Genomic DNA, 16,473 nt, shown 5'->3' with positions numbered 1-16,473 from the left:
TTTATAAAATTGAAGTAGTATACATTTACGTAAAATTTAAATAGCTTTTATCAATGACACTGACTGCAGTAATTGCTCTAATTGATGAATTAAGATTCATTTGTTAAAGGTTAATTTACCTACTTTATTAGAAATTCTTGTGTTGAAATATACTTCTAATCATACCCATAAGCCAAGTTAATAAAAAAAAATAATTATTTTCTTTAATTTTTACCGTAAGTTTTTGATAGAATTATATTTCTCATAAGCTTATTTGTCTATTTATACCTTAGAAACACTCTAGTTAAAAAATAGACTGTTTATATCTCAATGTTACATTAGCTTTTTGCTAATACAAGTTACTATTTGTTTAAAACTAAATAGTATAATTTAAAAAATATTTCAACATCTATAAGTATACACATGAGTACTATCATTAGAAAATATTTATACAGTTTTTTTGTGTGAAGTTTTTTAACTAAAGAAATCCATGGTACGTTTTTATTTTAATGGGCGAAAAAATAACAGACATAATTGCGAGCTCACAATCTCAAAAACATTTAAAACGTAAAAAAGTATGCGAAACAGAGAAAAAGTTTATTGCGTCTAACACAGCAGAAAGAAATGAAAATAGGCAACAAGAAACTACCACAAAAACAACCACTCGAACCAACCAACCACCAATTAGCCCGAGTGAAAAAACAACAACATAAATGGATGCGTAGACTCGACTTGTGTCTCTTCAAAACAGCATGCACGTTTTAGTGTTTCCAAACAAAATTCTCCAATTTTCACAAACAGTTTAACTGTCAGGGTAGACCATGAGGCTGGCCTCGCAGGTGGCCTCCCCTGTCGGGTTCTTGGCGATGCACCTGTACTTGCCGCAGTCCCTCGCCCTGCAGTTGTTGATGATGAGGGAGCACACTCCAAGCTCGTTCTTCATCGAGTACTTGTTGTTCGCCTTGATCTTGTTGTTGTCTGGATGAAAAATGTTAGTGTTTGTTCAAAATCAGACTGGGTTTGTTGAAACGAAAACTGTTATTTTGTTTAAACAAAGTTTGATAAGCCGTTAAAAAGCAGAAAAGGCTTGTAAATTTTTTCAAAAACAAATTTCTTTGAGTATGTATAAACCAAAAATTTACTAGATACATTTTAGAAAATTAGTTTGATACCATCAAAACTTAAGCTCATGACGTCAAAATTTGTGCGGTATATAATTTTTAACCTAACGAAAGTATAGACTTAAAAGTACTTTCAAAAAAGACTTATAACTAAATGTCCTAGTAAAAACTGCTTTAGCAGTGTTATGGATATTAGAAAAGAGCTTAGTCTTTCAAGCAACAAGCACTTTTCCAAAAACTCAGCAGCGAACTGACCTTTGAACCACTCGATTTCAGGCTCGGGCCTTCCGATGACCGCGCAAGTGAACTTGGCCGACCTTCTCTCCTTGATCTGGATCTGCTTCAGCATCAAGCTGAACCCGGCCGGCTTGCTCGTGTCCATGCGGTTCCATTTCGGACGTGATATGTACACAGGCTCTGAAATTTAATTTAGTTAATTAAAATAACTGTTGTTTTTTATAATTTTTTAAAAAGTAAAACACCTTTTAACAATACAGTCATTGAATTTGAAGTAGTTGTTTTTTATGAATGTGTAATTTTTTTTTTCCTAATAAGTTAGGTAAATTGTAACTTTTGCACTAAAATGACTCTGACATACGTTTTTTATTGTAAAATTATAGATTCTAAGATACAACCTTGTACAATTTTATTGAACAAAAAAACGGTAAAAAATTTGTTGTAAAACTTCCAAACATCTTATCTTTTAAACTAAAGCTACGTTTTATGTTTTTGAAAAAAAAACAAGCCGTAGTTAAACAATATGTCTGCGCACACAACTTTTCGTAATTAAGTGTTACTACTGCAAAAAACAAAGTGTGCACATCTCACCGCATTTTTGCACGACAGTCAGCAGATTGGACTGGGCGTACTCCCCTCTGCCATGCTCGTTTTCAGCGTACACCCTGAAGTAGTACGTCGCTCCCGGTCGCAAGTCCTTCACCATGCACTGGTTCATCGCCGCCTTGTCTTGAACCGTTTGGAACTTCAAGTACGCATCGCTCATCTGATTGAATTAAAATTTAGAATTGCATTAGATTGAACACTTTTATTTATAAGTAAATTCGTGTAATTAATACAATTATTATTATTATTATTATTAAGTTTATTGTCCAACAAAGGATTATCTATGTTTATTTTTTTTTTTGGGTAACTAATATGTTCTTCTGTACAAATAACTTAAACAGTCAAAAATATTCTAACAGAAGTTTAATTTGTTCAGTAGTTTTGTTGAAATACTGGAGTCTTTAAGCGTAGTTTTTATCTGCTCAGTTGTTTTAGCAAGCAGAATTTTTTATTTTTATACAAGATTAAAATGCTTACCTGCACACAGTAGTGTTTCACAGGGGCTCCACCGTCGTTTGCTGGAGGATCCCATTTGAGGAGAAGGTTTCCATCCGAGTTCATGTCTCCCAACTGGATGTTGGATGGTGGGTCTGGAGTGTCTGTGAAATTGTTTAGCAATTTTAGTTTAAATTAGAGAGATTTTTGAGGTTTATACGTTTAATAAACTTTTAAATCAAGTTTTTATCAGTTTTATTTTAAATAACTTACGACAAAAAGTTTGAAACAATTCTATAACTGCTTTTTATTGACAGTTATTTTAAAATAGTCATCAAAGAAGTTCTTATCTCCTCTTAAACTAATAGCTTAGTAGTTGTTTTTCTTCAATTGCAATAAAAAACAAAGTTTTAAAACTTAAACTCTTCTTAAAACATAAGCAATTAACTTAATTTTATTCAACAGTGCTTCGCCTAAAAAACAAGGCTCACCAGAACTTACAAGCATATTGATACTAAATCGAGCAAACTAGTTCTCATAGCTTATTTTTAAATCGTAAACAAAATTACTTTCTGATTATCACCTTTGATAAACTTTTACATGATTATTTATTTTTTTACTCACGCAATACGTCACAAAAGAACAATCGAACCGTGCATTAATTGCACAAAAGATAAAGTTTTAAAACTTTAACTCTTCTTAAAACATAAGCAACTTACTTAATTTCATTAAACCTAAAAAACTTGGCTCACCAGAACTTACAAGCAGTATAATACTAAATTGAGCAAACTAGTTCTCATAGTTTGTTTTTGAATCATAAACAAAAATACTCTTGAATATCACCTTTGATAAACTTTTACATGGTTATTTATTTTTTTTAATTCGCGCAATACGTCACAAAAGAACAAACGAACCGTGCACGATGACCTTGATCTCCTTCCTGACCGTGCCGCTCTTGTTGGCGGCCGTGAGCACGAACGTTCCCGTATCCTCCTTGCTCAGGTACCGCACGTTGAGGTGGGCGATCCCGTCGGCGTACCTCGTCGCTCCCCTCCTCTCCTGGTCGATCTTGTCCTTCTTCCACTTGATCTGCGGCTGCGGCTTGCCCTGTGGAGAGCGGTTTGGAAAAAATAGTTTTAATGGAAGTTTTAGTAAAGTTATGATAAATATTATCTTTAAAACTAATTCGTATGCACTGAATGATTCTTAACATGCATTGAAATAAATGAAATAATAACAAAGTAATTGATGGCCGTAAAAAATCGTTTGTCTATGAAACCCTACAAATAATTTTAAGATTTTTTAGTGAAAAATAATTTCAAGCAGGTAAAAAGTATGCTAAATTTTTTGAACTAGTTTACTTAGTTATTTACAATAAAATTAATATACACGTTTAATCGCAAATAAATCGTTTTTTATGAAAATCAAATGATAACTCACTGAAACAAAAGCAGACAATCTAAGAGTTCCTCCGGCGCTGACATGAACAACTGGATCAGTTTTCAACTCAACAACAGGCATAACTGTATATTATATAAAAAAATAAGTTCTATTAAAGCCTATTGGTTTAAAATTTAAACTATTAGGTTTAGCTCCGTATCATATTTTTTACATATCAAAACATAAAATTGAATTTATATAATACAGTCTGGGTTGGTTTTTTTAATTAAAATGCACAACAAAAACTTATGTAAGAATGTATGTTCTTTAAACAGCATACTTATACCTTGATTTTAATTTTTTTTTTAAATACGTTAACTACCGTTGTTTTTTTAATCAAAATAACTCTAATATATAAATAAAAATTTTACTATCAATAAATACAATCTACTACCAATAATTATGGACGAACATTGTTTTTATTTTAAATACTAAAACACAGTTTGTTGTAAATAATATATTTTAAAGATATTGTGAAAAATTAAGTTGTTTTAAATAATCTAATTTAATAACAAAACAAACAGTGTTGCTGGCGAATTTCGACGAGGTCCGGAATTTCACAGAAACCTCCCAATCCTCCTTCGTTCAACGCTGAGATGCGGAACTTGAACTTTTCTCCTGTCCTGAACTCAGTCAACTGTGGCGAAGAATTAAAAAATATAAAAATTAGTTTAACAAAAAAAATTTATTTAGTGAAAAAAACTAGTGTTCAGGCTATAAAAATGTTTACTTTAACTAAAGTATTTTGATTAGTTTATTGTTCATGTTTACAACAGTTTTTTTAATTAACTTGGTTTTTTTTATAAAAATCTGTTTGATATACTTACTTTACAATGAGTAAAAGTATGGAAAAACTACATCTAACACTAAAATTATATGTTAGTTACTCTTACTTATAAAAACTAAAGTTTAAACTAACCCAAGCGCGATTGCCCCTGATTGGTACGCGGTTGCACGTGACCCACTTCTCCTCCCTTTCTCCCAACCTCTGGATGACGTATCCGTGGAGCTTGTCCCTCTCGAGACCTTCTCCGTCCTTCCACGTGAACGTGATCGTGCGGTCCGTGATGTCTTCGATCACGAAGTCGGTCGGCGTCGGTGCCGGAGCTGTAATGACAAACACAAGTTGTAAGATTGAAGTTATTTGACGTTTGGCTTTTTTTTAAGTTTTATTAAGGTATGTTTACACATATGTATCGCTCTATATATGTTTCAAGTTTATATTTTGACATCAAACTTTAAATTAATGTAAAGTAGTGTTTAAATTTATAATAAACATGTTTCGTTCGCTTAGTAGTTAAGCATCGAGTACTACAGTACCAAGTTTAACAAATATCATAAAAACTTTTACATAGTTCTTTATTTTGCTTTGTTTATATGATTCAAAAAGTTTTTTTTTATTTTTGACATTTATACCACAAATCTCACTTACGGATAGGCTCGAGCGCGATGATCACCCGGCTCTCTGCTCCGGGCCTCCCGAACCCAGCCTCGTTGGCGGCGATCACCCTGAACACGTACTCGACTCCCTTGTGCAGGTTCTTGATCATGCACTTGGTCACCTCCTCGACCAGCCTCCCGTTGAACTCCTTCACCCAGTTGCGCCTGCCCACCCTCTTCGACTCGACCATGTAACCTGGTTGTATGAATTATGTGTAAGAAACATAAGAGAAAAAAGTGGTGTAAATTTGAACGTTTTGACTGACTCGACCATGTAGTCGTAGAACATATAAATACATAAGGCACATCCGGTAAAACAGTAACGGACCTTGACCTTGAAGAACTTTTTTGAACAACTTTTTCGATTTAAAAATTTTTTTAATTTCATTGTAAACATATATTAAAAAGTTAAGTATATAGAAAGTTTTGTAGAATCTAACATTTTTTGTTTTAGTAGTTTTATTTTGTTCAAGTAGCACAAATGAAGAGTCTTAAAAACTGTTTTTTAACACACAGTACAAAAGTCTTATTTTAGAATAATTTTCTTACAAAAGTAAATTTAACTCCTTTAATAAAAAATATTTAATAAAAAATATACCATAGATAGGACTGCCGTTGTCGTTGGGATGAGTCCAGTTGAGCACGCAGGATTTGCTGGTAACTTCTGATACTTCCGGTGCTGCCGCTGCTGCTGGTGGCTCTGTTTAATTAAATTAATATCAAGCATCATAAAAAAATACAGCTAAGTTGTTTATTTTTAACTACTTTCAATACAGCTTACTGTAAGCTGGTCTTTAGTTTTTAAAGAATAATCAGGAGAAATGTCTAAGTCTAAAGAAACTAATTGTATATGTTTTGTTATTGTCTCTAAAATAAATTTCTAGTATAAAACCAACTGAATTTGTCGTCGGCAAGAATGGCTTCAGTGGTGGCAGCTGGTGATGTACCGAGCATGTTTATTGCGTAAACACGGAAGATGTACGAATTTCCCTTCTTCACATCGTACGAAGACTTCAGATCTTCACCCGGGAACACTTTGTTCAACTGTGTTATAAATGATATTCATCAAAAATTTTGTTAAAAAAGGTTATTTCATGTTTAAGCTTTTTAATTAATTCAATACTTATTTGTGTTGTACATGATATATTTTATTCTATAAAATGACTTCGTTTAACTAAACAATGACTTGGTTTAAGTCTTTTTTAAAACACGAAAAATTTAAACTTCTTTCAACTTTATGATAAATGTTTGAGTTAAAGTTTTCGTTAAAAAGCTACACTTTTTTTTAAGTTATTTGAACATTTATTTGCATTACACATGTTAATTTTTAGTGAGTAAACTGTACTTATTTTACTTGTTATAAGTGATAATTCAAGTTCTGTTTTATTTTTTAATGAAAATTTTTATAATCTTATATAAGTTCTCTATTCTAGTTTTTAATTACTGCAGTAAATTTTTTATTATAAATTTCACAAACTTTAATCCACTCATGGGCTTCATCTTGCACGCACTGAACTTCAATCGCATAAGCGGTGAGAGTAGATTCACCATCGTCCTTGGGTGGCTGCCATCCGACAGTTATGTTCTTGGACGATGTCTTGAAAGCCTTCAGTGACTGAACCTCGGTTGGAACATCTGTATTTTGGTTTAAAGATGTTCAAAATGGTTTTTATAAGTATGTTTTCAAGAACTGTTCGTACATAACTTGTGCAAATACAACTTTTTTTGTAGACAGAGGTATACGTATATCAGCTTTATATCAATCATTATTAATATCAAGGTTTAGATAACTGTTACCTCATATGAATCTTAGAAACTAAATATATAAAAGGTTAAACTTTAATAACCGAAAATGAAAAACAAAGTTTTAAAACAAGAACAATATTAAAAACAAATTATTATAAACTTTAAGCAAGTAATTACAAATAAATAAACTGTTATTTAACCTGTACGTGTTGAGAATTTAAAAAGGTAATACCAATAGATACAATTGACTGTTTTTTGTAAGTAAAAATTTATTATGACAAGTTTAAATACCTACAAGTTTTGGTTTACTAACACGCATCAAAAACTATTTCTTAAAGCTGTTTAGGCTTCAATTTTAGCTTTAAAAAAGGTTACAGACTTCTGAAACTCATTATCTAGGTAAATCAATACCCAAATGATCATTTTTTACTAACCAAGAACTTTAAGGTTGACACTCATTGTTTCTTTGCCTTCAGAGTTCTCGATAAGAACGTTGTAAGTTCCTGAGTCGCTCCTCTTCAGCTCCTCGAGCTTGAGCAACACGTATCCCTTTTCAGCTGAGGTAGATGCTCTTGCGTCTAAAATTTTAAAGTTATACTATCAAAATTAAACTTTTATAATTTAAATACTGGTATCTAATTTAAATATTTCTTAAAAGTAAAATTTATAAAATAAGTTGTATGTTTCTATAAAAGTTAAATACAAATATAAATATTTATACAAAAATTAAAGTTTCTGTTTCAGTTAATTTGCGAAACTCTAACTTATGGCTGTTTTTATTATGCACATCTTTTTAAATTAATATTTCTGCTAATTATAAAAACATTAATAATGTCATAAAATTACCAGTTATCTCGTCCTTTCCATATGTCCAGCTTGCGGTGGGTCTTGGGATACCAGTGCAGGGGAGTTTCAACACGAGGTCTTCCCCGGCGTTGAGACTGATCGGTTCGCTGTACTGAATTCGGCACTGGTTGTCAAGCACTGGTGGCTCTGTTGAAATATTATTATTCATGTTAATATTTTTATTAATTTTCTTTAAAATATTAAGTTTACATAAAAAAACTTTGACTTAAAAGTTAAAGTAGTAATATTGTTAGGACTTTTTACAAATTTTAAGAATGAGCTGCACTTAATCATACTAAAGACCATTAAACCAATTGCTAAAACTATTCTGACTATAAAGCTAAGAACTTAGTTAAACTCAGACCTTTTTGTCAAATTATATATATTTCCCTCTTTTTGAAGAAACCAATTCAAAAAAGTTTTCAACAAACAAACTAAAAATAGTAACCTAAATATGATTAACTTTAAAAATTATAAAATATAACACATAACTCGCAAATAAACTTTTGAACCGACAGTTTAAATTACAAACTATTTTAATTGAAACTGAGACCTTTAACTTTTACTATGCCTATCTGCCAAATCCAATTAACAATTTAAATTAATTAAGTGTTTTGACTTGGAAACTCATGAATTTTGAATTTGGTACAATAATTTCAGACTACTTGCAGGCGTGATTACGAAACAAAGTGCTGCAGTAATAATTGAGTTTAATAGCTTTAAAAACAATAAAACCAGATATGATTAAATTTATCACATTTTTCCTACTTTTCAGAACCGATTTTGAAACAAGTATACCTTAAGAAAAAAAACATTTAAGATGTATTTTTTAAAACCACAACAAAACCAAACCTGGTGCATCCATGGCCATGGTAGGAGCCGACTCGCAGTATTTTCCCTTACCAGCTGAGTTCTTGGCACAAACTCTGCACTCGTACACACTTTCCTCGTGAAGGTCTTTCAACGTGGCGGTGAGACCATCAATGTAGTCTTTCATGACCTAAAAAATGTGATAATTTAATGAAAGTAAATATAATTTTTGATAATTAAAGTTTTTCTTCTAAGTAAAACAATGGTTACAAATCATCTAATTTAATCATTCAATGAACAGGTAATATATAACGTTGTGTCAGAGCTTAAATGCTTCTTAAATATCATCATAAACAATCAAAAAAAGTTTAATTAATTTCAAATACCTGTACTAGAAAGATAAGAATGTATAATTTTCATTTTTAATAATAACTTATAAGACTCATGTAGCCAACTAATGTTTTTTAAGCTAATAGTTTTAAGCATAAAAGTGAACACAATTATGATGACAAAAATTTTTGAATTTTATGAGTGATCAATAACAGTGAAGTTTTTAACTTTCTCAGTAATCTGTTATAACCAATCAATTCGAAACAAACCAGCATCCAGTCTCCCTGGTTCTCGCGGTACTCCACACCGTAACCGGTGATCTCGTTTCCTCCGTCGTTCTCCGGCACCGTCCAGGTGAACTTCATCCCCTTCGAGGTGATGTCGGCTGCCTTGGGGGTTCCGCAAGGTCCCGGCGGTCCTATTTTGTTTTTTTGATAGTAAACTAATGTTTTGTCTGTTTTTTAAGTTTCAGGTTACATCATACAAACAGTAACAGATGATTCTGAGTTTAAAATGATTAATTAAATCTTAAGTTTTCTCAATAAAAAGCGTATGATTTGTTTCAAAACCTTTTGAATTACCAGTTTCAACGTACATGTTATATGTTAAATAAAGTGTTATATATAAAAGACATGCAAGTTTTAAAAAAAACTGTTTATAAACGTTTTCAAGTACAATTTTATCGTCTTACCGCTGGCGACGGTTGGTGAAGACGTCAGGGCCTTACTCTCACCTTCCTCGTTCACTGCTCTCACCCTGAACGAATACTTTCCTCCTTTCACGAGCTGAGGCACCGTGTAAGTTGTCACTTCTCCTTCAACCTGCGTGATGACTCAGTTATAACATGCATAGGAATTTATAAATAAAATTTAAATGTTTATCGAAAACTTATAAAGGTTTTCGTTTAGTAATTATACAATGCTAATGGGCTTAACTAATAAAAAGTTTACATTTATTTTTCTTTAGCAACTCCAATCCTTCTATTTTTTCTTTATGAATAACCGCAGTTTTAGATTAATTTTTATTAGTTAATTGTCTTTTTTTTTAAGTCTATTAATTTGATTCTGTTTACTCAAAAAATGAATTGTCTATGTGCTTATGTAAAATGCTATAAACTCATAACCAAGTTGCAAAAAAAAAAACACAAAACTTATTGGAAATAGTAAGTTATTTGAGTTTAAATCCAATTTGATTATTAGTTTTGTATTGCAGTTTGAAAATTAATATTTGCAAAACTTTCATCAGAAGGTTTTTAGAAGCATGTTAAGTAAAAATTATACTTAAAATGAATCTAGAAACCGCTAAGTGCAGTAAAAATACTTAAAACCTATGTCACCAAATCTCATAAATTAAACATTAATTATGCTACAAGCCAATATTTTAATAAAGGTTTTTCTAATAAATCAGCGCTTTTTTTGTTATTACGTCACTACAAAGTGCACGTGCAGTTTTTATTTTCTTAATTTGAAAACCGCTCTGTCCAGTTTATAATATTTCTTTCAAAGAAAGAAATAGCTTTAGTTTAAACAAGATATTTGTGTTTTGATTTTAAAGTAAGGTGCTAACATCACTTAGAGTGCTAAAACAAAAACAAACTTCAAAGCTTTTTAACTTTTGTTTTACATTCTTACTTTAGCAACTGGGCTCCAGTCCTTCTGCTTTTCTTCTTTCTTGTCGACGATGTACTGCACAATGGGCTTGCCACCGTCGTGTCTCGGCGGTTGCCACGTGATCGTCATCTCAGATCCTGAAATGTCAGAGATTTCCATCGGTCCTTGTGGCTGTCCGGGAACGTCTGCGAGACAAAATTCCATAGAAAGTGTTCAAACTTCGTAAACTATTTTATATCACTTGTTTTGTATTAAGATAACTTTAAGTGCTGGTCATTTTTCTACATTTTATGTAGAATCTAACTTTTTTTACTGAGTATATAACAAAATTATTTTTTACTTATATAAACTTGCTTAGATAAACCTCTGCGACACTTAAATTTGTTAAGTTAAAATTTTTGCTGATTTTCAATCAGCTGCTCACAAAGTACCTAGAAAAAAGATAAAAATAATATATGATAACATTAACTTTAAATTTCTGTAAACACTTTAAACAACATGGTTGTACTGCAATAAGTAATAAATCTTATAATAATAGGCCTAGAAATAATTTTGAAACGAAAAAGTCTTGCAATGTCTTCGTGACAAATTAAGACAGCTTTAAGATAAATCAGTAGTTATCTATCAGTAACAATACTCGATGAAACTGTGTATTAACAATTTTTCATAACTAATAAAAATTATTTATAATATAAAGTAAAATGGGTGTGTGCTAAACTTAATACGAACAGTTCAAATTTTATTCCAATATACACTGTACAGTTTACGCAAACTAAAAACTGAATAGTTGCACGTAATAGTGTGACACAGTAAAACAAACAAAACTTTATGTCATGACAACGTTTTCCGTTCGACTCACCGACGACGATGAGCTTGAAGGTGTGGCTGCTGGCCCCCTCCTTGTTCTTGAGGTTGAGCACGTACTCGCCGGAGTCCTCCCCCGTCAGCTTGGACACCTTGAACGCGGTCTCCTTCTCCGTCGTGTTCGCCTGGTACCTGCCCTTGATCGCCATCTTCTTGCCGTTCTTCGTCCACGCCGCCACCGGCTGCGGTGATCCTTTGAAGGGAATCTGTGAAAGAGGTTTTAAATTTATTTTCAAAATCTGAATTGTTTTTCTCAGAACTTTTACAGCTTAAAAGTAGTAAACAGTATTTAATAATAGTTTTATTTAAAACTGTTTGTAATGAAAACTGTATTTATATTGATAAATACACTACTTGATTTATGATCAAAAAACTTCGTTGTTGTTCCTTTTCTCTCCTTATGCTGTTTAGAACAATAATCCATAATGAGAGTTTGTTTATAATGTTTATGTGGTAAAAGCATACAGTTTTTCTTTTTTTGAAAACTTTTGTGATATTTTTATAATAATTTAAAAACCGCTGATCGAATACATAAAAAACGGAAAACTATCAAACAAAACATGTAAGGTTAATACTTAAATCATATTAAACATGTCATAAACACTCACCTTGAGGCTGAGTTCCTTTCCGGCCTTCAACCTGATCTCGTTTCCGATCTTCTTGAGAGCTGCCGCGTCCAGCACCGGGGGATCTCCCGCCTTCTGCACGGTGATCGATCGCGACTCCAATGCTTCCGACTCTCCCAGCTCGTTGATCGCCTTGATGCGGAACGTCAGCTTCTCGCCGGCTTTTAAGTTCTTGATCTGGACGGACTTGGCCTCGTCGGGCATGAAGAGGGCGCACTGTTGTTTCAGTTTATTTTGTTTAGAATTTGTTAGTTAGTGGAGGTCTGGTGCATAAACTTGGTTTTTATTTGCTATTTCTATATGAAGGTTTTTTTTTAATTTGAGATTGGTTTGTAAATTTTGCTTCAGTTTAATGTTTTAATCAACTTTTATCGTTTTGTAAGAGTTTTCAAACCTTTTTGCATCACACAGAAAACATGTAAGTTAATTTTGTTGGTTTAAAGAGTTTTTTATAGTTGATAAACGATCCTGCATACCTGCATCCAGCTGTCTTTACCGTCGTACTTCTTCTCAACGCAGTAGTTTTCCACTCCCTCGGGCGTGCCAGTCATCATGAGACCGATGCTGAACTTGTTCTCGGACATGCTGTTGAACTTGATGTTGCCAGCCGGTTTCGATGGTGGTTCAGTCACTGGAAATATATATTTTTTTATTTAAACTCTTCGACAACTAACTAAAAGTACGCTAGTTATTTTCACTGTTAAAAAGTATATGAGTTTAACCAACAAAGTTTAATACTTTTTTTATTGATAACTCGAACTGTTACTTCTTACAAGCGTTGAAAATTTCAACCTTGTTTTGTTTGAAACACTTTTTGTCAAATTTATTCATGTTTAATTTTAGTTTAAGTGTATCTATAAAAACTATTTTGAATGGTAAGGTTTAAAATTTTCCTAAAGAATAAGTTATACAGCTTTTTTAAACAGTTAAAACGCTTTATAGAATATTGTATAAAGAAAGATATGTAATAGTTTTTCTATTACAATGGTTTAAGAAAAGTTCAGCTGTTGACTAAAAACATTCTTTACCTTTCATTTCAACAGTGGTAGTTTTTTCAATAGTTTCTCCGGGTACCTAAAGAATAACTTTGTTTGATATTTATGTCATTGTAAAAAATGTGTTTTTCAATCAGATGTTTTTTTTTCTTAAAACTCTTATTTCACACATAAACAGCTTGAAAAATCTAACTATTTTTACTCAGTTTGCTTAAACTCCAATTGTTTTTAAAACTTAGTTAAGGCAAAAATATTTTTTTAGTTTTTGAATGTAAGAACCTGAACAACTTCATAGTTCACCTGAGAAGACTCGGAAAGGGAGACATCTACCGGAATTTTCAGGGTTCCGAACTCGTTTTGAAGGGTAACCTGTTGTAATTTACTTGTTGTAAACTTAAATTGAAAAACATATACTTTTGAGTTTGTTAGTTTATAACAATATAGTAATAAATTTATTTAAATGAAATAATTGTTGTAAATAAGAAGTAATTTAAACTTTTTTTTATTTTAAACTAACAGGAATATTGTTGAACAGTTATTCGTTCATAGTAATAAAAGTAATTTTTTATCAACTTAAAAGCTAGTTTTTCGTATAAATATCGAAATGCCGACAAGAAATAATACCTGCTCATATTTTCTTCTTACTTTAAAGTATAATTTAACAAACAAACGTTATGTAAACTTAGTGTAAGCACTAAATAACTTTTTTTTAATATAAGCACATTATGATAATATTTTTGCTTTAACCTCGACACAACTGACCTGATAACAACGATAAACAATTTTCATCAATACAACTGACCTCGAACTTTCCGCAGTCGGTGTTCTGAAAGTTGTCCACGACCAGAGTGGTCAGGGTTTCGGTTGATTCTATCTTGTAGTGGTCGCCGCTGCTTATCTCCGCGTCATTGAACTTCCACGTCACTGTGATCGGTGACGCGCCGCTGAACGGCACTTTCAACGTGGCTGGGCTTCCTTTACAATAGAATAAAAACGTTTATTAAAAAAAGTGTGATGCTATAACTTGTTAAATTACACTATTCATCACAATTCATTACAGTAGTTATAAATTAGAGCAAAAAGTTTTTGTTGACCTTAAATTTGTTGTGTAAGTTTATAAGCTTTGAATTAAAAAGATTTAATCCGATAGAAACATTTAGCAGTGTAAAGCGTAAACTTTCAAGCATGAAATAAGTTTTTTATCGTCTTAAAAAGTTAAAATGTATTTAAAGAATGTAATCTTCAACAAGTCAACAGAAAGTTTAAGATTAAAGTTTTTCTTAGATAACTTATAAATTTAAATCTTGATAGTTACAATATTAATGACATCATACTTCAACTACTAAAGCACAGTAAGAAGATTAGTGAGATTTTTAAATAATTAATAAACATTTTAGAAAGTTTAATTTAGGTAGAATTTAAAATACCAGTTACTAATTATTTAAATCATTTTAACATATAAATGTAAACTTTCTTTGACAAACTACATTTTGAATAATATAAGCTTTATAATTAGTAAACTATTAACAAACCGATTGCAATAGCTCCAAGTGATTTTCCACATTCTTCAAATTCAGCTGGGTCAACTGATGGTGGCTCTGTTGAATATTGTTTGTAAAATCTACTTGTAGTTTTAAGAAATCTATAGTAGTTATAAAGAAAAGTAATATGTATGAATAAATCACTAATTTACAAAACTAAAAGTTTTTATATAACTGTACGTTGATTTTCGCTTGTTCTAAACACAATAGTGTTCACTTAAAATTTTAAACTTGGTGAGGTGGTTCGTTTTAAGTGATAAAATTTAAACAAAACTTTTTTAATAATTAGTTTATTTTATCAATTTTTTTTAACTACGTCGAAATTGTTAAGAGTTTAAGTTTGAAGTCTCGATATTTAGAATGTTTAAAATGTCTTAATGATTTTTTTCTGTTAATCTGTATTAAAAAAAAAGTTATACACTTTAGTGTAACTTACAAGTGATACTTTTGGTTTAACACCTTAATTTCTCTTTAAAAGAGATGTTTTTACAAAACAAGTTGTTACATAAGCTTTATATAATAGTCATTCTACTTAGTTGAAATATTTTACCAGTAACTGTAAGAGTGAAGTCCAGCTCAAAATCTCCCTTGTCACTTTTGAACTTGATGACCCCCTCATCCGACTTCAGTGTAGTCTTCAGAACCAAGGTGTGTTCCTTGCCGTTTTGAGCAATTTCGATTCTATCGCTGTTAGCTAGCTCAGTTCCATTCTAACGAGTTTTGATAGTTAATAAAAACAAAACTACTTGTGTACATTACAGAGCTTAACAAAATTATGATAACTTATTAACCTTTCAAAACAACTGCTTGAAACCGATATACTTTAGTTTTATATAAACTTTAAACAGATAAAAAAACTAATAAATGTTTAATAGGAAAAATGTGCACTTTATTTTTCAATATTAGTCAAAGTCTAAAAAAACTAATTAAAAGACTTTGAAGTTGACTAAGAAACATACATTAGACGAATTTAATCAGTTTAAAAAGTACACTTAAAAAATAAAAAAGAAGTACTAAGCTTTTTTTGTTTTGAAATCGTAAATTAATCGAAACTATAACTTAAAGTTGTAAAGTATTGTAAATATGTTATGATAGTTCATATAATGAAATTGTAAACGTTAAAAATAAGACTGTCTCAAAAAAGTAATTTTCAAAGGTAATTAAATTTTATCTAAATTTTAAGTTATTAACTTTTAATACCTATACGAAAATTATACCAACCTGAATCCAGGTACCCTTGTAGGTGTCATCAGGCATCTCACAAGTGAGAGTGGCCTGGCCATTCTTGGCCACTGAGATCTCTGACATCAGACCTCCTTATATGGTGAGAGAATATTTACAAGAAAACTAATTGAACTTAAGCTACTTAGAAGTTATACAGCAGCCCTATAAAAAGTTATAACTAGTTTAGTACTGGTTTTAATAAATTTTGTTTTTAAAGTTTTTTTAATTTCAAACACTATTTTAATCTAAATACAATTATTATAAACTTTGATTGATAGTTTTTCACTTAATATAACTTAAACATACTGTATATTTATAAAACAATTAAACAACTTTTACTCGACTTTTTACTCAAAAGTAAAATTTGCTATTTCTTTAAATATGTGAACTGTTTAAATAACGTGTGTACATGTATTTAATATTTTGTGTATAGTTAACATGTCTTTAAAAGCTTATTTTTTTGTACTCCGTAACACTAAGTTTATTTTTAAAAGATTTCTTAATTTAATTAATAAACAATGAACTTCACCGCACGACCAACAACAACAGCATCCGAGACAACCTAAGACCGGTTTCGTCCTTTTTATTATTAATAATTAGATAATTTAGTTAGTGTATTAAAC

The 16,473-nt window shown here is 31.1% G+C and overlaps 1 protein-coding gene across 2 annotated transcripts; it reads right to left on the bottom strand.

The window, feature by feature from the left end:
• Window positions 1-468: 468 nt before the first annotated feature.
• Window positions 469-16,008, bottom strand: LOC145837133 (twitchin-like). Of its 2 annotated transcripts, none has more exons than XM_082944900.1 (27): window positions 15,848-16,008; window positions 15,177-15,336; window positions 14,618-14,683; window positions 13,888-14,060; window positions 13,365-13,454; window positions 13,119-13,164; window positions 12,567-12,721; window positions 12,073-12,306; window positions 11,460-11,670; window positions 10,622-10,785; window positions 9,682-9,811; window positions 9,260-9,408; window positions 8,703-8,850; window positions 7,851-7,997; window positions 7,439-7,582; window positions 6,736-6,893; window positions 6,155-6,302; window positions 5,857-5,958; window positions 5,251-5,454; window positions 4,738-4,925; window positions 4,341-4,455; window positions 3,819-3,901; window positions 3,293-3,485; window positions 2,421-2,542; window positions 1,929-2,103; window positions 1,356-1,517; window positions 469-957 (listed from the first exon to the last, which is right to left on the bottom strand). In XM_082944900.1, exons 1-27 carry the CDS (start codon window positions 15,932-15,934, stop codon window positions 782-784), a joined length of 3,930 nt encoding a protein of 1,309 aa, XP_082801026.1. In that variant the 5' UTR covers window positions 15,935-16,008; the 3' UTR covers window positions 469-781. The 2 variants fall into 2 exon arrangements, with proteins under 2 accessions (XP_082801026.1, XP_082801027.1); XM_082944901.1 differs by having other exon boundaries at window positions 13,386-13,454.
• Between the last annotated feature and the right edge of the window lie 465 nt (window positions 16,009-16,473).

This window comes from Thalia democratica, chromosome 5 (genome assembly GCF_965202585.1).
Source record: "Thalia democratica chromosome 5, ktThaDemo2.hap1.1, whole genome shotgun sequence".
NCBI classification, from domain to species: domain Eukaryota; kingdom Metazoa; phylum Chordata; class Thaliacea; order Salpida; family Salpidae; genus Thalia; species Thalia democratica.
The sequence above is the reverse complement of the archived record's forward strand: the minus strand, read 5'-3'. Positions and strand labels throughout refer to the sequence as shown.